The sequence below is a fragment of the Pteropus alecto genome, unplaced genomic scaffold (assembly GCF_000325575.1).
Source record: "Pteropus alecto unplaced genomic scaffold, ASM32557v1 scaffold60, whole genome shotgun sequence".
Taxonomy (NCBI): domain Eukaryota; kingdom Metazoa; phylum Chordata; class Mammalia; order Chiroptera; family Pteropodidae; genus Pteropus; species Pteropus alecto.
The window spans coordinates 3888916-3910850 of NW_006430726.1; the positions used below are offsets into that span (position 1 = coordinate 3888916).

At 38.7% G+C, this 21935-nt stretch overlaps 1 protein-coding gene across 1 annotated transcript in view; it reads right to left on the minus strand.

The window, feature by feature from the left end:
• IQGAP1 (IQ motif containing GTPase activating protein 1) overlaps window positions 1-21935 on the minus strand; it is a 79729-nt gene that overhangs the window by 26960 nt on the left and 30834 nt on the right. Inside the window, exons 5-15 of the mRNA XM_006905287.2 lie at window positions 20406-20482; window positions 14793-14860; window positions 13597-13710; window positions 12879-13057; window positions 12103-12187; window positions 8064-8227; window positions 7146-7230; window positions 6217-6380; window positions 5857-6017; window positions 4696-4820; window positions 3223-3386 (exon numbers count right to left, since the gene is read on the minus strand). Coding sequence (XP_006905349.1) covers window positions 3223-3386; window positions 4696-4820; window positions 5857-6017; window positions 6217-6380; window positions 7146-7230; window positions 8064-8227; window positions 12103-12187; window positions 12879-13057; window positions 13597-13710; window positions 14793-14860; window positions 20406-20482 — 1386 coding nt within the window. The remainder of the gene's footprint in view (window positions 1-3222; window positions 3387-4695; window positions 4821-5856; window positions 6018-6216; window positions 6381-7145; window positions 7231-8063; window positions 8228-12102; window positions 12188-12878; window positions 13058-13596; window positions 13711-14792; window positions 14861-20405; window positions 20483-21935) is intronic.

Sequence of the window (21935 nt, forward strand, 5' to 3'; positions counted from 1 at the left end):
TTAAAAAAAGAATCAAATGAAATTTTAGAGTTGGAAAGTACAATAACTGAAATGAAAAATTCCTAGAAGGACTCAGCAGATTTGAACAAACAGAAGAAAGAATCAGCAAATCTGAAGACAGGTCAACTGACATTATTTACTCGGAGGAACAGTGTCCAGTCAAGGAAGAGTAAGAAAAAAGAATGAAGAAAAATAAACAAAGCCTCAGAGACCTATGGACATTGTCAATGATACCAAAAAATGCATAATGGAATTCCTAGAAGACAAAGAAAAGGAGAAACAGGCAGGAAGAATATGTGAATAGACATATAACAAACACAGAAATGGAATTAGTAATCAAAACATATCCTACAAAAAAAACAAACCCAAAAACGCAGGACGATACAGCTTTACTGGTGAATTCTTTCAAATGTTTAAAGAATTAACATCAATCTTTCACAAACTCTTCTAAAACACAGAAGAGGAAGAAGGCACACTTCTCAATTCATTCCACGAGGTCAATATTACCCTGATACCGAAACCAGACACAAAGGTATCACAAGAAAACTAAAGACAAAATTTAAATTAAGATCTTTGCTTGCTAAATTTGGAATTCTGGTGATTATTTTTAGAACCACTGCCAAGAAGGCTCAGAGGAACTTAGAAGCTAAGCTGAGGCCTAAAAAAAGACAGTTCCAACTAACAGTGCAGTCACCCAGCTGGGCCTGGCAATGTTAAGCAAATTTCCCTCTGAATGCTCCCTTCCTCTGCCTTTGATAAACTCTGAAGTTATTCCACAGCAAAAGGAAATGCTTCAAACTCTGGCCACATCCTCTAAAAGTTTAACTCCCATGACCCAAGCAAAAGGAACAGTCAGGCTCAGAACCCGAGTGAGAGCAGGTACAAGCTACAGCGTCAATCTGCTTTCCTTTTTTGGACATGAAACCCGGCCTAGTTCATTTTCCCAAAGCCCACTCCTCTGTCAGTCCGATGTCAGACTCCTCTGGACTTATATGGCAGCAAAAACAATAACTGCCACTACCGGCCTACAGAGAATCACTGCAGCCAGGGCCCCCGTTTGGAGATTCTGAATCAGCAGAAACAGAGTATAAAACTTAGAAATCTGTATTTTTTAAGTGACTTTCCAAACGTTCTAACGATCAGCCAAGTTTGGGAAGCTCTGATCCAACAGATTCAAAACTGATATCAGAGACAGAAACAGACCTCCACTGATAGCTTCCCTACAGGCAACTGGTTCTCAATCTAAATAAGTGAAATCAGTTAATTCCTTTGTCTCAATTTCCTTGGCTACGAAATAGGAGTTGTGATTCAACACTCACCACAGGGATCAACTGACATTCTGCAGAGTAACGTGCCTCTTAAATGAAACCTGGTACTTGCTACATTTACATGATCACAACACGGTAATATCACCTATCGTCATGGTAGTGGAATCAAAAGAGATCTATCAACATTATAATATTATCTACAACCCCACCTCCCCTAACCCAAACTTATAGAGTCCACATGGGTGTCGGTGTACAAAAGTTCCAACAACACAACAGCCTTGGTCTGCTTTTCTGCCTTTGGCTTCCCTGAAAGAATCTGACCCTCTGAATTAAGAAATTCTTTCAGCTCTTCTGCTATAACAACGTCACTGTACGGATCTTCTAAGTCAGAAGAAAGCTGTGGTCTTCCCTATCCATTTGTTGTTAGTTAGGAAGAACTTAAAAGAAGGTTAATCATGGGGTGGGGTTTAAAAAAAAAAGGTTCATCACAATCAGAAACACAGAGAAATTATGCTTGAATCATGCAACTAACATGTGAGGATCTACTATATACAAGGTAACTTCCTACTCAGCAACAGCACTAAAGAGGCATAAATCTTGTCCATTTCCTCAACAAACTAGCTGAGAGCCTAAATAAACCTTTTAAAAGATAGGTTTGTGTTACAATTACTTAGGAAAACTTTTGTGTTCATAGTAGCATTATTCTCAATAGCCATGAAGTAGAAACAACTCATGTGTCTACCAACTCATGAACAGAATAACATTCTACACAATGAAATATTATTGGACAACAAAAAGAAATGAAGTACTAACACGTGCTATAACTTGGATAAAACAAGCTAAGTGAAAGAAGCCAGTCCCAAAGGACCACATATTGCATGATTCCATGCCCATGAAATGTCCGAAACAGGCAAATCCACACAGTGAAAGCAGACTGATGGCTGCCTGGGGCTGGAGGGACTGAGGGGAACCGAGGAGTGACTACTAACGGGTACCAGGTTTCTTTTGAGGCTGATGAAAACGTTCTAAAATTCACTGTGGTAAAAATAAATTAATTAATTAAATAAAATTCATTGTGGTGATAGTTACACAATTCTGTGAATAGACTAAAAACCATTGAACTGTACACTTTAAAACTGTGAGCTGTATGACATGTGAATTATATCTCAATAAAGCTTAATATATGTGTTCCCTATAACCAACAAGTTCCACTGCTAAATGTCTACATACCAGAAATGCATACATACATTTACCAAAAGACATGTACTAGAATATTCCCAGAAACACTATCTGCAATAACCAAAAAGTGGGAAATGACCAAAACTTCACCAATAATAGAACATATAACCAACCGCACACTGGAATAGTATACAACAGCGACAGTGAGAAACAGTTGCTGTATGCAGCCATGGACGGATTTCACCAATACTACGTTGGGCAGAAGAGACCAGACACAGAAGAGCACATGACGGACAATCTCATGTCAATACAGCTCAAAACAGGCAAAAGTCAACTGTGGTGTCAGAATCAGGATCGTGGTTACCACCAGATGGGGTGGGAGCAAGTGAGGACAGGAGGGTATCTGAGCGGGGTTCTGTTAGTACTTTTAACAATCTTGAGTACCAATTACAGAGGTATGCTCAGTTTTTAAAATTCATACAACTATATACTTATATAACTTATGCATTTTAGAGGATCTCATATTTCAATACAGAATTTACTTAAAGAGATGCAAGAGATGTGTCAACAACCACAACAAAACCACACGTATAAAACAGCAAAGCTCCTGGAAGGCGGCGTCTACGTCCTTCACACCTTGCGTTTCTCCAGAAATCTGAATGTAAGGGTGCCCAAGAAATAGTCACTGAGTAAACAGGGGAGATGTCCCTCCCTTGGTGGTTCTAGGAAGAATGAAGTTCTCCGAACAGAAAGGAACCATTTCAATGCCACTCGCCTGGGCTTTTTCTCTCTTTGCCCGGATCAGTGTGTCCTGGTAATGCTGGGCCACTTCTGCCAGGACGCCCTCAAGTTTAGCTGCAGGAATCTGCAGGGCCTGCAGAGTCTTTTGGGCATCGCCTTCATCCAGGGCTTCGTTAATTAAACCGATGGCTAAAATCCCTAGATATGAAAATAGCAACGGTTATTTTTTTTAATTAAGAAATCCTATAAGCAAATCAATCTTTAAATACGCTAAGTAAATCTGCCCAAGCACTGCCATGATTCAAACTGTAACTTGTCATCCATAGTATTAAGAAGCATTGTTTTTTTTTTAGTTTAGTTTTTTTCACCTAAAAGCCCTTGTGTTCACATTCCTATTGAAAGCAAGAGTCCTTCTGTTTTATTTGTAATTTCTCTAACTTAAAAGTATGAGAATTTTGATGAAACTGGTTTTATAGTATACTTTCCGGGTACATTCTGCTGTGTAATCAAAACCATTCTTGAGTCACAAAAAGTCAGCGATCAAGGGATCTTAAAAAGTCACCTAATTCATTATTTCCAGACAAGAAAAGATGAGGCTTGAGGATCTCTTCTCCAAGATCACACAGCAAACAAGTGGCAGACGGAGGATCCAAGCTCGGGCGCCACCCCCACCCCCACCCCCGCTCCAAGGCAAGGCTCTTTCTACTAAATCAGTTGAATATTTCTCAAAGAAAAAACAAATTAAACTAGAAATGTTCACTCCTCAGGTATCCTAGCCAGCTGTGCTACTTTGTAAGAACTCTTTGTATAACAAACATTGGGTGGCCATTGTCCCTAGTTGCTGGGAAGCAGCCTCTAAACCTTTAGAATGTCTCACGTGATGGGAAGATCTTTGTTATTCATGGTGGGCCCCTAAGACCACACTGAGTTTATGCTAACCAGGTGACTTCCAGTGGGCCCCAACACTGCTTCAGGATGGAGGCTGGGCCTGCTGGAAAGACCAATCATGTGATTAGAAGATGGGAGCTTTGAGCCCTGTGATATAGTGATCTCAGCCCAGCTTCCCATCTCCTGGAGTTGGAAATTAAGTTCAATTACATGGTGATGATTCAATAAATTTTTTGTATGTAATGAAGCCCCCACAAAACTCTAGCTACCCAAAGCTCCCTGGATGAGCTTCCCTGGTCGCGACACACATCCATGTACTGGGAGGGACACATGCTGAGGACACCCTACCAGACATCGCCCTACAGGTCTCTCTTTGTTATAACAGCATTTAAAAATAACATATCATGGTCAACTCCCTGCCTGAAAATCTTAGTTCTTAGTTCTTATGACCTATATACCTAATTATAGCAGTTGCCTGGTGTTTTGAAAAAAATATCCAACCTTAGCTTTTTGAGTTACATGCATACTTCAGTTTTCAAAAATCCTTCCAGGAGTAGTGTTTCCAACCAGTTCATGGAACCACATTATCTCTTGGGGGGACAAGAAGCAGATTACTCACTCTCGTGTTCCTCCTGCACCACCAGATTCACATGGTCCACACAAGCTTGGATGTCATTCCAGGTGATAAATTCGTTATTCTCTGCACGTGCCTGAGCTTTCAGCTTCATTAGCTCATCAAGATACCTGCCCCATTCCCCAAAAAAAGACAACAAAGTACAACATAAGAAAAGGGAACTTCAGGGCTATTGTGGATGACAGGAATGAGAAGACACGGAGCAAAGTACTGAAGAACAAAGACAGGTAAGGTACTCCAAAAGTTAGATATCCTCTAGAGGCCAGCTTTGGGATGAAGGAGTTATCTTAAACAAAATGAAAAGATGTCACTTATTCCCAACAGCCTGTTATATACTCTGAATTTCAGGTAAGACCAGCCCTAGAATCAGATGCGGCAGCAGCCAAAGCCTTTCCTCTAAGGACAAGAAAACGAGGCCAAACATCAGCTAGTAAATGTCGTAGGAGTGACAGATCAATAAATCATCAATCAGCAGCTCTTACTGAAAGTACTGATTTAGGCAAGGATTATCAATTGGGGTTAAAAATATTAGCTAAATGGTTAATTGAGAACTGGACATTTTGATGGTATAAAAGGTGCAAAATGAGATTATGGTCCAGGGATAGAAAAACACAAATATCCGTTGCAGAGATAAGCAGTCTCCCTGATCCAAGGATCAATCACTATCTCCGATGGCAAGACAAGCAGACTTCATAAGCCTCTTGATATGAGAAAATATGAAATACACATCACCAAAAATATTCAACTAAATCTTGACAAGCCTTTAGACCTAATTTCCAATTTACAGGAATAAAACAAGTATTAGGAAGCATCCCAACAAGAAGATAGGATGTTTATAGGACAATTGGTCCCATCTCTTTCGAGGATATTCAAGAAGTATTATTATTTTGTAAAGATATAATAAAGCATTATTTCAGTCATATAACAATGTCATTGTTCTGATAAGCATATTTACATATTTAAAAGAACATCAGATATCTAGTTTACTCTAAACCATTAGCATAACAAAGAATAAAATGAATCAAAATGGAGAAAAAAAGATGATCACACAGAAGTCACAATGTCTGTGAAGAAAACAAGAAAGTTGACACAGCAAAGGCAGGTGACAGGTGTCGGTGGATTCAGTCCACCACTAGAGACACCCACCTCTGACAGTTTTCTTCTTCAATATTGGTAAGGCCTGTAACTGAACTGCTCAGCTGTTTCCACACAGTGTTCATGTCTCCAGACTCCAGTGCCCTGTTGATGAGGGCCACTGACGACAACATCTCCACTGCAACGGAGAGCTCGGGGTGGGTGAGGCTATGCTGGACAGAGGGAGAGGGGAAAAGAGTGAGGAGAGGTATTCTGCGATACCCAGGGAGGTTCCAAGTTTAATCAAGCCAGGAAGAGTCTAAGTTTCTGGTTAAAAAAATTAAGTTCCATCTAACTATACACCAAGAAGTGGGTGTTAAATTCACCCCGACTGCTTTTTGCTCCCAGACAGGACAGGCTCAGCTAGCTTACTTCCGGACTCTGTTGCTGCAGGGTAGCCAGCTCTTTCTGATACAGATCGGCAGCAAACGGATACACCTGGGGCAGCTGGGCTTCGGGATTCATGAGTTCCAGAACAGTCTTCTCCGCCACACCCTTCTGGATGGCAGCATTAATCGCTGCCACGGCTGCCAGCCCTGGGTAGGGGACAGGAGGTCAGAAATGAAGTTTGCTGAGTCAGCCCTGGAGGGCAGGCGATGCCAACTGTCACAGAAGGCAGTTGTATTCTGTGGATGCACTGTTAGCCATGCCATCTGAAGTGGCACTTTCATCTTTAAAAAGCTAAACTGTATGGTATGTGAACTATATCGCAACAAAGCTGTTTTAGAAAGCAGCCTCCTCGTCTCCTTAATCATGTTTTCTTTCTACTCCAATCATCCCGCAGCCGCCACCATCCTCTACCTAAAATAGCTCTTCCTTCCCTGTAGCCCAATAAGTAAAGTGCCACCTTCTTTGGCTGCCATGCAAAGCTTTCCACGATCTTTCTTTGCCTTATAAAACTCAACCCAAAACATCTACACAAACTTTATTCTAACCGCTGTTCCTTCAATACACCTTTCACCTTCTGTCCTGCTCACATTTCCTTCTCCTCCTTTTGCCCATATGGGGAATATCCTTCTCTTTCCTCTTTCATCATCCAGATCTTGCCAATGCCTTACGCCTGGCCCCCTTCAGAAGTTTCCCTAAGCAACCATGGAGTGCTCACTAGGCAAAAGGAGCCCATGCTGACTGTACGTCTGCTGTAGACACCAGAGGGACCCTACTGCTGCCTGCTAGTGGACTATGGCTAGTAGGCCTGGGGTGGGGTGAGGAGCTACGAACTCTAACCTCAGATCCTCAGTGACATGAAGCCAGCCCCTCCCCTCCTCGGCATTTCAAGAGGCCCAGCAGGGGACCCTTACTTCTCTGGTACTGCTGAGCGGCGCTGTTGGCGGCGTCCACTCCAGCCTGTAGCTCCTCCTTCTGCAGGGGATCAGCCTGGCCACTCTGAGGAAAGCAAAGCACATTTATGTCAAGACGACTCCTGCCTCTGCCTCCAGACATTACAGTTCTCCTACCTCAACAGCAGTCACTAGGGACAGAGAGCCATGGGGACAGGCGACAGCTTTAGGCTACATGCAGCCAAAGTGGCAGCCCTAGTGAGAGCCAAAAGCCTCAGCCAAATCTGAGGTATCCAAATGTTCTGGATACCACTACATTTAAAAAAATATTTTGTGAGAAGCATCAAAATGTTTATAGGATCATTAGCACATTAATGCTGCTTACTCTGGCCAATATAGGCTGGGAATTTGCAAAATGTATACTTGCCCTGATTTAGACAAAAAAGAAAGCCCCTCGTATATATTCTTAAAAAAAAAAAAAAAAAAACACCAAGTACAGTCCCACGCAGTGTGTTCTTACTGCACATTAAGTATTTCCCCAGTGTTGGCCAGAGGAAACTAGTGAGGCATGGTTTTTTTAAGTAGAAATTCCTGAAGTAAGAATGTAAAAAAAATTCAGGTTTTCCCCAACGGCTTTTGGTTTGGGGACTATGGGGAAGGCTCCAAGTGAAGGGGTGGTTAGACTGGGAGAGTGGGTGCTGACTATTTTAAAAGAGGATTTATCAGAAAAAGAGAAAAAAAAAGATGATTTATATCTCTAAAAGCAAAAGAAAGCTGAAGATAATGCGTACTTTACTTCAGGATATTTAAAAAACTTAATTTACACACAGGAGAAAAAGTTATACTAGAAAAAAAAGGCCTCATAAGCATCTTTCAAATGACAACAGAATTCAAATGTATGTACATGAGCCCTCGCAGGTTTGACCCGGATCTTCTCACCTGTCTCTTCTGCTGTCTCTCACTTAGCAGCTGCTTGAGGTACCAGTCGCTGTTCTGCTGCTGCAGTCCTCGAAGGCCCAACGCCGGGGACTGCAGAACCCTGAACAAGGCCGGAGCAGCTCCCTGATCCAAAGCCAGGTCTATATTGGCTAATGCAGATAATGCTGAGGAGGAAAAAAGGCAAGCGCTTAAGAAAATACTATATTACATGATAGTAACATAAGCCTACTTAAAGGCTTCGGATGTAGACAACCTGACACCAACATGGACACAATATAAGAGGCACCAATCCAGACCAACGCATACGTAAATTCTCTCTAAAATGCCAAGTTGTTGTCTAAACTACTAAACAGGAGAAAGTATCTCCCACAGAAATTTACTACGTCTCTGGACAATTTTGTTTCAAAAACATCGTCAGAGAGGATAAAGAGGGTAGAAGGGGTCAAATATATGGAGACGGAAGAACAGACTTTGGGTGGTGAGCAAACAATGGGGTGTACAGATGTTGCATTATAAAGCTGTACACCTTACATAATGTTATTAACCAATCGTCATCCCAATAAATTTAATTGAAATATTTTAAAAATTTGTTAAAGCTCCCATCATGGAGTTGAAACTTAAATACAACAATCCCCCTTGCCCTGTGACAGTCTACGTGCCCTCAGCCACTTCCCACATGCATCACTCCAAATCCCTCCGCTACCCTGGCATCTCCCCAATACTCTCTGCCCAGAGCAGTCAGTGCCCAACCCCAAGGGCAGTCTGACCTTGTGGAATGGAAGGGGACCCTCTCGAGAGTCTGTGCTCCTAACACAAAACCTGAGGTTGCACAAGGTCATTCACAGAACACATGACAGTAAAAACCCAGATGTTCGGTCATCTGAAAATGATGCTTTCCTCGGAGTGTTATTAGATAAAATCATATACATGAAAGTATTTTGTATATTGTAAAATAAATATTAGGTTGAAAGTCAGAATAAGGTATTTTCTGATATCGGAAATGATAATTACTGTATTATTTTTAGTTTGCCTAGTTTTAGAAGAGAAAATCATTCTCCCTCCCATGCCCCACCCAGAGATGAACATCTGATGTTACCACCAAAGTAGCAACACAAATCAATAACAAAATACTAAAAATCAAAATGTTTGGGGCATAGCAGCACTTATCAATTTAAATGTTTTCATTAGTAAAAAAGAAAATATAAGGTGTTAGTAAGAAAACAAAACAGTCCAAGGGAAAATGTCTCAAATACACTGGAAAATGGGGTTGGGGGCGGTGAGGAAGAGTAGAACTAATAAATGAAACCAATACTTAACAGGATGAAAGGTTCAAAAATTGCTACGAATTTGTGGTCTCACTACAGACTCCTAAGAGACTGTTCGCTTCTCCCCAATAATCAATTATACCTGCAATTCAGCTAACCGATCACCACACCAAGGCGGTGGCTACCTGAGTTACAGCTGCAGGTCTATGTGGCTGTCAGCAACTCACCATTCATCCCTTCAACATTTACTGAGCACCTGCTACGTGCTGCAAATATAGCTGTGAATAAAACAGACCTCTCTGTCTTCGTGGACTTTGATAGTAATAGAGGACAGAAAATAAACAATCAATACAAGAATCAACCAGGCTTTGTCTAAGTATGCAATATAGAATCTCAGAGTATGTATCTATAAAAGCATCTAGTCAATTATGCTTTTACTAGAAACATAAACTTTCTACTTAAATGTGTAGATATTTAAATGAACACTTACACCATTTATATTATAAAGATGGCAAAGTTTAGAACATTATTTCGACAATTTCTCCCATGAAGCTTTCTTTAATTTACTCTAATTTTCCTTATTCTACCTAACAAAAAATAAAATAAAACCTTTTTCTTATTTTTAACTATTTGGCCTTTGGCTTTCTTCTGGGGCAGTGTTCATTCCTTGCTCTCATGTCCTAGAAAAGAATCTTATCTATAATCACATTCAGATAATTCCTGAGACCTAAAGTTCCTAGATCTTCCTAGCATGCAACTCCCCCTGGCCTTAGACTTTTACTATAATCAGGAAAAGACAGTCCTCTTAGGGGAATTCTGCCTTAACCTCACCTTATCTACCCCAGTGAAGAAGGTTCATACTCCAAGGAAGAGTCATCATTCCCTTCTTTATTCTCAGACTGCACCTCACACACTTTGTTTGAACCAAGCTGCCCTGAAATTATTCATTTGCATGTCTGCCGTCTTCACTATTCTGAAAGCTATTTGAGGGAATTTTTATTATTCTCGTCCTCTGACCACATGAGAAGAATGTGACTGAAACACTTCAATAACATGTACATATGATTCTTTCCTCACATGTTTGTAACTGACTCTCATATTATTAGCCAGGTAAAGCTATAAAGGTGATAAAGTCCCAAACAACATAGCAGAAAAAAGTTCCTTAGTAAAACAAAAAGAGTATTTTGTGCACTGTATGCAGCAGAGCACATACTGGACTTTCTTCTCACAGAGACAGCTAAGTATAAAAGAACACTCCAGCGTATACTGGTGACTTAAGTGTTCATACAGGTACAGCACAAGTCACCCATTCTTGAATGGAACTATTACTCTGTACAGAAAGCCATTATCCTAAATGAAGCAGAATGAAACAGAATACAAAGACTCCTGGTAGAAGTTAGAACTTCTTATCAGTGGGAGTACGTAAAACCTTATACATTCTCTTTAGTTGTTCAGAGTATTAATTCAAGTGAGAAATCAGGACCTCCAAATAAACACAGAGGACACTGATTACTATTACTATTGCTGTTATTATTTTGAGCAAAACAAGATCAAGGTTGAAATCAAATAAGCTTGAGTTCCTGTGATGAGTCAAACCCTATGTTAGGAAGTATGAGGGTTTCAAAAGAAGTAGAACTCAAAAGTAATCTCTACTTTAAGGATTTTACAAAGATGTCAGAAACAAAGATCAAGAAATAAGATGACATAGAATTATTAAACGGTGTGATTTAGTCTACAAACGCTGTAGGAGAATTGAAAGTCAATTATATTTTGAGCTGAAATATGTACTAAAGTGAGAATTGAGCTGGATCTTGAATGATGGGTACGATATGGATGAAATAAGAGACAAGCCATGAGGGCATTATAGTAGAGTGATTATATGATTTTTTAAAAAAAGAAATATTGCTAATGTTTATTAGTGCTTACTAAATAGCAGGCAATTTACACACATTATCTCATTAGCTGCATAATGGTTCTATGCCACAGGTGCCCAGTGTCACACAACAATTAATGAGAGGGCAAGACATCAAATTCCAGGTCTGTCCCACTCCAGATCCACTCTTCATGAGTCATGAAATGAGCAGAGTGAATACAGGAGACAATTAGGCAAATGAGTGTCTACAGAGAGTTGTATGTATAAAATGCTGCGTAAAGACTTTCACTGGGCCAGGGATCTGCAAGTCATAAGGAACCAATGCAGGCTCTTGAGCGAAAGAGTGACAAAATGGAAATGATACTTTCAAGAAATTAATTTCCCAAAAGTCTCTAACACATGTATATAAAAATCAATATGAACAGAACAATCTCATTTTTGTTTAAATATATGTTTTGAAAGGGATACATATAAAAAACATCAATAGTGGTTATTTCTAGATGATGGGAATCTGATTTTTTATTATTTACCTCTGGATGACCAATTACTCTTTAAAAAAAGAAAAAACGAAGCTGTTATATTACTTTAAAAACAGAAAAAACAAATTTCCTATTTAGATTTTTTTTAAGTGTGTAACACAGAGTAAAAGAGTGAAACTGTAGCCAAAAAGATCAGCCCAGAAGCTACAGCAGATGCGCGGATGGAGGGGTGACGGCATGCCTGAGGACAGCGGTAGCTAAAACAGACACCTATGAATGCGAAAGACAGTCATCAGCGATAGCTCCTAAACGAATCCACTAATGTCTAAAATAAATACACTACGTCATCGGTCCAAGAACAGATCAACACTCAAATTATTCTCTTATGTCCGCTTAGCTGCATGGTTCAGGGACATACTTACTATTGACTTTGTTTATATTGCCTTGAATTTCAGCTTGAGTGAGCAGCTCCTCATAAACGTCCCTCTCTCTCTCAGAGTTTTCTGTCTGAAAATTAGTAAAAAGTATAGTTACATTAGCTAAGGTCTCTAGAAGACCACAGAAATACATTTGAGCTCCTCCCCCACCATAATAAAACCAAGAGCAAGTAAGGGTGTGGCTTAAAGCAAAAAGCAGAATGCTCCTGGATTGTGACTGAAACATAAGAAGCAGGTCTGCCTGTCAAGGACAAGCCCTGCAAGAGAAGGAAGCATCAGTGAGCACTGCCCTGCTCACTCCCACTCACTCAGGAGCCTGCAGGCCTGCCTCAGACTAAGCAGAACAGTCATCATATCCAGGGACCAGATCTCAGAGCCTATCTTTAGTTTGCACAAAACTCAGGAACAAAGTAGAAGTCAAAATGGAATCTAATACAAAAAGATTACATTTGTGTGATTCCATTTCAGTTATATGAAATTCCAGAAAAGGTATACCATAGTGAGAAAAAACAGACTAATAGTTGACTGGGATCAGGGGAGGGGGTTGGGGCGAGGGTGGGGCAGAGAGATTGATCTGGGAACTTTTGGGGTGATGGTTATACAACCACATACATTGTCAAAACTTGTCAAACTGTACACTTAAAATGGGTGAATTTTACTGTGTGTAAATTACACCTCGATAAAATGATTTTTTCAATGTAGTCCAATCAATCAATGAAAGAACATAAATCAATTAGAATGAATAGATGTTCCACTTTTACCCTGTTTTTAGCATTTGTCATTTTGTCCTGCTTGGCCTGGTAGAGTATATCCTGGTAGGTGGAAGCCAAGGGCTCTTCAAGATTTACAAGCATGGCATTGGGGTTTTTCAAAGCTGCAAACGTGTCAGCTGGAATTCTACGGTCAACAGCTTCATTAATAGCAATAACGGCGGCATGTACTAAAAAAAAAAATTATCAAAATACAGAACACTGAGATTATACAAAATTAAGGATGTACATTACACATAGAAAACAACACTGCAACCCGCTAAGACAGAGAGATGTTTGTTTTCATAGTGAAATAACGACTGCTGTTGGAGGAGTGGTTCCCTGGGTCCTGGTGAGCCCAGCTCCTTCCTTAGGATGCACAAAGCCACAGCTCTGATCCATATTTGGGATGGTGAATGTGAAATCTCACAGAGATTTGCCATGGAAATGTTCACCCTTAAGCAGCATATAAATACCATAAAAAAAAAAAAAAAAAACCTCAAAGAGGCACTGAAATGTAGGACTCACTAAGTGCCTGCATTATAATCAAAATCAATCACTTATTTCCAATTAACAATAGCATAAAAGAATGTAGCAGTGTTTAACACTAGATCTACTGACCTAAATTTACAAGCGAAATTCCTAATGTCCAAGATCATCATTATTGTTATTAATTATTGAAAGTGGTAGCTATGATCCCATTTGAACACCCAAATTTCCCTCTTCTTACATGCAGCTTCATCCACTGAGAGTTCATTAGCCAGGATGCCCCCGATCTTGCTGAAGGCAGGCATCTGGATCCCATACTTCTCCAGTTCAATCTTCATGTTGTTGATTTCTTCCTCTACAGGAAAGAATTAAGACCAAGTCAAGCAAGTTAAATACCTTTCCATAACTCAGAAAAGGCAACAGATTCTTTGGCTACAAAATGAGATGAAACAGATTCTACCCTCAGACAGTATAGAGAAAGCACTTAAGGCAGTACCTGGTACATAACATGCACTCAATAGACTTTACCTATTAATACTATTATCAAGAGCATCAAAAATAACATAGCATGAGAATGGCCCTACAGAAAATAATTTTTCAAAACTGCTCCTTTCCTACAACCAATTTATAAATGGAGCAGTTTCTAAAGAAGCTCAAAAGAAGTGAATTACAAGTCAGTCAGTTATCTCAGTCTTTATAATCCAAATCTCAAGCTGCCATTAAACAATTTCCTTTCTAAGGCAGGAAGCCAAGTGATAAAGAAAACAACACATAAGATCTGGCCCTTGCCCCGGGAGAGGTGAACAACTTCCCTGGAAGGAAAAATATCTCTGGTAAAAGTGTTTTTACCATTTTGAAATTCCCAGGCCTACAAAATAATCACTAGTTTGAAAGTTGTGAATCTATCTTACCCTTAACCAATATTCTCCCCAAGGCCCCATCTCCTCAAGCATCTGACTACAGCAAATACACGCAGAGTAAGCTAAATAAATTTTTAAATTACCAAGTAAGCTAAATATTAAAAATTACTAAATTGTCATCTTTATAACCTCTCACTCCTCATCACCCTTGTTTTGCCCACAATAGGTGCTCGCTAGAGGGAAAGGGAGACTGTTATAAAGTTGTTTTTTTTCCCACAATACATGTTCGGTGTTAGATGTTAATATATTTTGTTTTATATATTAATATTATTCTCAATTTAGATACAAGAAAACTGAGAATCACTAATCATACCTGTGTCATAACAGAAAACAGAGCCTGAACTTCCAGGTATAGTATTCTTTCCGCCACACCAGAGAAAGCAAGCTATTTATATTTCTTGTGTCTCTGTTGCCAGAGTCTTGTTAAAGCCCTGTGTCTTTAAGACTGGTACTGTTGCCTCTGCAGGCTATTTCCACATAAACTGAGTATTTTCTGCCAAGTCTGTTAACTCTTTACCTGTGAAGTCAACCTTTCCATACAGGTCTTGAATCTGAGGAGCCAGGCCTAGTTTGAATAGGTATAAGCTAGAAGACAACAAATAAGCAAAAGAGTTCGTTAGGCCTCCCAGCTGTACCTACCTGCAGCTCTTAGATTAAAAAGGAAAATCAGCATAAAAAATAGAAACATTCTAAACACTGACTCCCAGTATTCCACAATTCTCCTTTGCAGTTATAATACTTTCTACCCCATAGCCTTTTTTGAAAATTTTACATAACAATATTGTTCTAAAAAGTCACAAAATGTAATGTAAAAAACACTGGAGTGGGAGTCAGTAAACATAAGTTCAAGTCCCAGGTCTAGTACAAAGCCAGTACGTGATTAGATGTTAATAAAATGTTAATGTAATTAACATGTGAAGAATCTTCACTTCTGTTTACCTTCTTGTGATCGATGTTTAAAGTAACAAGATATTTTAGAAAAGTCTCATGAAAATGATTTGAATGGAAAATCTTATTTAAACTGAATTCATGTTACTGACCAAAAAAGTTTAATTCAGGTAGTTTAGGAGTTTTAAGTAGAGTACGCAGTACACATTACTCTTTATGTTTGGCAGTATTTGTTTATTTACTTATTTATTTATCATTTGGCATTCAATATTATTTTATATTAGTTTCAAGTATACAGCATAGTGGTTAGACATTTATATAATTTAGGAAGTGATCCCCCCAATTAGACTAGTACCCACCAGGCACTTTACAGTTATTACAATATTATTGCCTATATTCCCTATGCTGTACTTTACAAACTGTGACTATTTTGTATCTACCAATTTGTTTTTAATCCCTTCACTTTTTTCACCCACCTCCCCAAACCCCCCATACTTTACTCTTTGAATAAAAAAAGAAATCTACTAGACTCTAAACTTCATGAAGGCAGGGACAATAAGTCGTATTCACCAATGTCTACTCAGAGTCTAGCATATATTAATATTAATCAGTATTTCAAAGATGGATAGATGAATAAATAAATGTCTAAGCCCAAGTTAGGTTAAATGGATTCTAAGATCCTAGCAAATCAGAATCAATAAATTAGAAGAGATCAGAAGGGTAAGACATTGACAGCCTAGCAATAAGGGAGGAAATAAAAAATATCTGAGAAATGAAGCATAGAAGCTCAATTAGGGGGTCTACAGTTCTTGCAAATAATCTATAAACCTAAGCATTATCTAAATACAAGTATGAACCACGCATATTACATGCACAGACATGATCAGAACTTAAATTGTATATAATAAACCCAAATGTATAATCTAAAAAAAAAAAATCAAGTGTTCTGAACACATATTCAAATTTACACACCCACAGTAGCTAACCATTTTCTCAGATAAGTACAAGTATAAATCATGTTACGATTAAGTGCTTTTCTTAAGAATAAAATGCTCAAGATGGAACTATAGGAAGTTCCTCTCTCAGAATATTTTGAATCTATTCAATAAACTTTCCAAAGCAAAAGAGCTAATAACTTCCTATACATGTGAAATGTTCCCTTCTTTATTTCTCCCACATAGCATGTTCCACCTGCATTCTAAATTAGTAAGAATATTCTTCTCCAGGAATTTCTTCCTCTTTTATTCCTACTTTGAAATAGGAAAGTGGCTGCCACACTTTAAGAAAGTCCAAGAATGTCTTTTCCACAGCCCTAAGAAGAGCGAGTTAGCTTTTAATGCCCTGCAGTGGTAAAGTGAAGGTGTTACAGCAGCACCAGCTGCTAGAGGAAAAGCAGAGAAGGGAAGACATGGGCACCATCCTTCTTTTATCGCATTTTAATTATTAGGAATATTTTAAAGAGATGCTGGAGCTAGGAATGTAACTGTAACGGCCACGAAGATCCTCTTGCCCAAAATCCGAAGTACTTAACCTCTCAAAGCTGGAACTTAAAATTTCTAGCATAAACATCACTTTGCAATCTTTGTTGCGCTCTCCAGTGCCTACTTTTACAAATAAGCTGTTAGATATCTACAGCAGAAAACTGAGCTCAGATTTCTTTTCTCTTTTCTTTTTTCCTATTTAAGCTATACTTTATAGCAATGGAGAGAAAGAAGCTATGTTAGCCTATCTGGATTCCAATTATCTCTGCTGACTGCAAAGTAACTTAGAAGTCACTATGCTAATCTCAAGGATTATTAATAAAGGCTCTTAAACACAAACACAGCTGTTGATGAGGAAACAGACTCTAGAACAGGTCCGTGATCTCATATCTAAATTCTTTGGGTCAGATATGAATTTAAGATTTCTCAGATACTAGAAAGGTTTTCCAGTGTATATAGTACTATTATAAAACACTCTCAGCAAACCTTGAGGCAGCCCCCCTAAACAAATACATTACTTTTCTGCAGAGAAACATATGTATAATCATACCGAGTAGATAAATATTCTAAATAACTTCAATTAATTCTGCTTTTTTTTTTTTGCCAACGGAAGAGTTTGAACCAAACTGAAACTTAATTTTCAGAGCTCTCAGGTTTCTTTTGAATTTAGGATAAAGAAATCATGGGTCTACTTAATCCCAAAATTAGTTCTGAGAAAGATGTCATCAGGGGAAATTGAAATAAAGCATACAAATGTATTTGAAATAATGGAGAATTGGGGTCTTATCTGAGACTGGAATTACAAGAGTAATTTAGCATGACTAAAGTATAGTGACTATCTCTGGAATAACGCCAGTCAAGACTTAAAGGCTGGGGGTGGGAGGACAGCAGAAAGGAAGAAAAGAGAGATAATGCTTTCGATCCAAAAGGGAAACGGTAACTCATCCAGTACAGTGAAATAAGGAACCTGCCTTGAACAAGGCTGTGTTTTATGGTAAAGAAGAGGCTCCAAACAGGTATAAACACTTTCTACGTATTATCAAGTGTTGACAACCCACCCTTCAGGAAAAACGCTTATAAGGGAGGAAAGAACTCATAAATCACCAACCAGAACACACTGCTCTGTACATACTTTCTAAGCACAGACTGCATATTGGAGAGAAACAGACAATAGCAGACTCCCTCACTTTCTCATTCTGACTCCATCATTAGAAAGACACGGTTAATTCTTCATCTCCATTTCAGAGAATCTGAGGACCTGGGAGCCAGGTGACACTGCAGAGAGCAGCGGCTACAGAGCGCACAGAAGGTAATTCCGCCAGCTCAGCATGTGCCTGCCAAGCTCAGATGCCCATTGTAGGTACGGCCTTCACAGGGTTACCAATATAGACAGACCTCACATAACGTGAATTTAATCAGAATTAATCTGATTTTGGATCAGATATATACATATGAAATTGCTATGATCTGAAAATCCCCCTAGATATCACCCATTCCCAAACATTTATAAGACTCCTCATGTTACCATTGTTTGTCCAACATTATTCTATGTACCCTGGAGGGGAAAAAAAATGTAAGGCATGACCTCTGTCCATAAAATGCTAATAATGTAACAGGGAGAAAGGATTAAACATATGGAAGAAACAATATGTAACTAAGACAAACAAACAAACAAACAAAAACCCACAGGAGTTTAGACAAAGGAATAAGCCAGCATCATTGGAGATCACAAAACTTCATTAAGACAGTAGGAATGATCTAAGACTGGACAAACATGAAGTCATCCAATAAAGAGAAAGTACTGTTTCCCTTTTACATTTATTTATAGGGCAGAAAATATCCCTGTGAGCTGGAGGAGAGGAAGGAAGATTTGTTATAATGTGTGATTCTGACCTGCTGTATGCTAAGTATCTAAGTACTAGAGACACAAAGATAAAGAAAAAATAAAGGAATTAGTTCTTGCCCCCAAGGAGTCTACAAAAAGCAAGCTGTAAGAGCAAATATCCAGAGTACAATGTAACGAGCACTATACCTGAAGTAAGAGTTGTGTACAAAATGCTAGAGGAGCACAAAGTCGGGAAGCAGCTTATTCTGCTTGAAAGGGATAAAGTGAAAAAAGAAAAAAGAAAAAAGTATCAATGACGGGGTAGTAGAATTTGGAGGTGGCACTTGGCGAAGAGCACGGGTTAAACTAGAGAGAAAGGGCACTCGGGCAGAGGAAACGGCATGACCAGAGGCCAAGGGCACAAGCCAGGCATGTGTGGTGAAAATGCTAGAGCACAGGCTCAGAGGAGGGAATGGCGGCAGGTGAGATCGGAAAGAAGCCATCAAAATATTTTATGAAGGGTCTGATATGATCAGGGCTGTTTGGGAAAGATAGCTCTGGTGACAGCACGGCAGACTGGCAGATGGACCAAAAGAGAGAAAGCCTGGGAAGGGAAATTTCTAGAAAGGAAGTTAACGCATTGGTCCACACTAGAGATCCACTAGTCCTCAGCTATATTATTTCTTTCATGGGTTTCACACTATTGCAGTGATATCAAGGATCTGGCACATGTTTGATCAAACTAGAGACAATAGGCTTCTTATGGGTCAATATTATATATTCATACAGATATAAAACTAATATTTATTAAGCACATATACAGGATGCTATATAAAATGAGCAGCCCAAGCAAGAAATCTCATACTCACGTCCCACTCATTCCAACCACCTTCTCCTTCAGTCATATGGCCATCAAGTATATTTGGACCACTTAGAAATACCACATTATGAGCACTTAGTCCCATCCCAACCCGCCCTTTCCTCCACACATATCACCGCTTTCCTCCTCAAAGCCAAGAACCTGAAATTAAATCATCTCCAAAATTTACTACGAAATTGTGAAAAAGTATACTTTGTTTCAGTTCCTATTTATCATATTTGTGTTGGCATAAAAATTATTTAATGGATAAAAGGCTTGATGAGGACCTAGGTAACTAAATCAACCATTTGATAGTTGTTGATATTATTTGAAGATGTTGACAAAATTTGATTGTACTACTCAAGAGTATAAAGACATAGTCTACTTTGTAATTCAGTGTATCAGCTTGAAACAAAATGGTAAATAAAAGTATTCAAATGTATATACTTTTTATAATTTTTAAGAGATTCTAATTAAAAAGAAAGAGCTGTATCCCAAGTGAAATGCAATTCACAGAAACACTAGATCAATAAGGAAATATTATACTATGTTTTCAGAGCAGAATTATCTGCTATTATGGGAATAAACAAATCCCTTCTCCCTACTCCCTAGAAAAACACAGCTGTTTCTCACCATTTTGTTAGGATAACAGTACCCTATTCTATTTGAAAATTCTGAAGCTAATGCAAAAACCTTGTCATTATACCACGGATAAAAAGCTACACACTCAGATGTTATTCCTAAACTGCTTTTTTAAATTGAGATATAATTGACATATGACATTATTAGTTTCAGGGGTAGAACATGATTCTATATACATACATATATTATATATATGTATATTATGTATATATTGTGAAATCATTACCACAATAAGCCTAGTTAACATCTATCACCACAGTTACAAATTTTTTTTTCTTATGAGAACTTTAAAGATTTTGTCTCTTAGCAACTTTCAAATATACAATATAGTATTATTAACTAGTCTCCATGCTGTAAATTATATCTCCAGGACTTACCGCCCATCTGTTCTCTTATCTGTGTACAATGCTTATTTTACCAACAAAACCTGATTACCTGAGTGCATGGATACAGTAGATACATCTTGGCATGTTCTTTCGATCATAGATATCTGTAGTTTCTGGATAAAAAATCTAAAGAGAAATAAAAGAAGTAGAGGTAAGATATCCAGAATCATCTTTTTGGTGATTTTTCAAACTCTACATGCTCACTTCCCAAGATTGAGACGTCCTCTCCTAAAAGGTGAAAATCAGTTCCAGTGAGCCGCCCTTCCTGAAAACAGTACAGAACACATTTTAGAAAGTAAAAGAAAAAATAAGGTTGGGTAGATAGGATGGAATCAGTTATGAGGATCTTAAAAGTGTGAACTAGATATGCAGGCCACAGAGAAGTCCTAGCTTTGGAGCCAAGGATAGAAACAGCCTTGGGAAGATATGACTGGAGATAGGACACAGGATATACTGAATAGCGGAGAGACGGGAGCTAAGAAGGCAAGCTGGCAGGCTGTTCCAACAGGTAAAAGAGACACTTCAAATCAACCAGGAAGCTTGGGGAATAACTGCGTTTAGGAGGCCAAGGTAACGCCAAGGTTTTGAGACTGGATGACTGGGGAAATGATGACAGGGTTCCATATATTATGGGACGGGAGGCGGGGTTCACTTGAGGAAAGAAGGTAGGTTTAGTTTTAGATACGGGAAATTCTAGGAGATAGAAAGCTATCCAAGGAGAAATGTCCAGCAGCTGACTGTTTTTTTCTTGTAGCAAAGAGTCTGCAAAGTAACTGAAACCAGGAGAATGAGAGTATGTAGATAAAATAAGAATTGCATCTTAAGGAATGTCCACTAGGACACGGAAGGTAGAACAGCTGAAGAAAAGAGAGGACAGGTTGGGCAGATTAAAAACAATTTTTAAAAAAATCAAACTCAAAATAAAATATTTAGCAAAGGAGGTAGGCAACAGTACCAATTATAATAGAGTCAAAAAGGACAAGAAGCAAAAAGTTATCACAATAAGTTTCTATAATTAACCAATAGGTACTATATAAAAAAATTACGGAAAACTATATGTGTATCGTCGATTATATATCATACATTACATTACGGACAACAATACGTTTTTAGGCTTAGTATCTTTACTCTATATTATGCAAAAGTCTTCTGGACCTAAATTAGGTAGGGTGGACATTTCAAAACCGGTAACTACGATAACCCTGTTGTCCCTGAAAGCCTTTGGAGAATTGTTTATTGCAACTGTGGTCCAGGACAATGCGCTACTGTTAATCAACGAAAAGTAATAAAATTGAGTCACTGAAAACGCATTTTACAACAATACTACTAGCAATAGCAAATATTAACAAAGCTCTTTTTGTACCATTCAAAAACAGTTAAATCGTCTCTGCCCATTGGGCATACTACACTAAAAAACAGGAACAGGAAGTTACAGGTGCATAGGAAGGCCAAGTGGCTGTCCGAACTTGACGTATTGCATTTCCTGACATTTACAGGACCTAACATACCAGTGCAAGGAAGAGAACTTCAGCACTTTGCTCTGGGGAAAAAAAAAAAAAAGAGGACAAAAGCTAGCCTT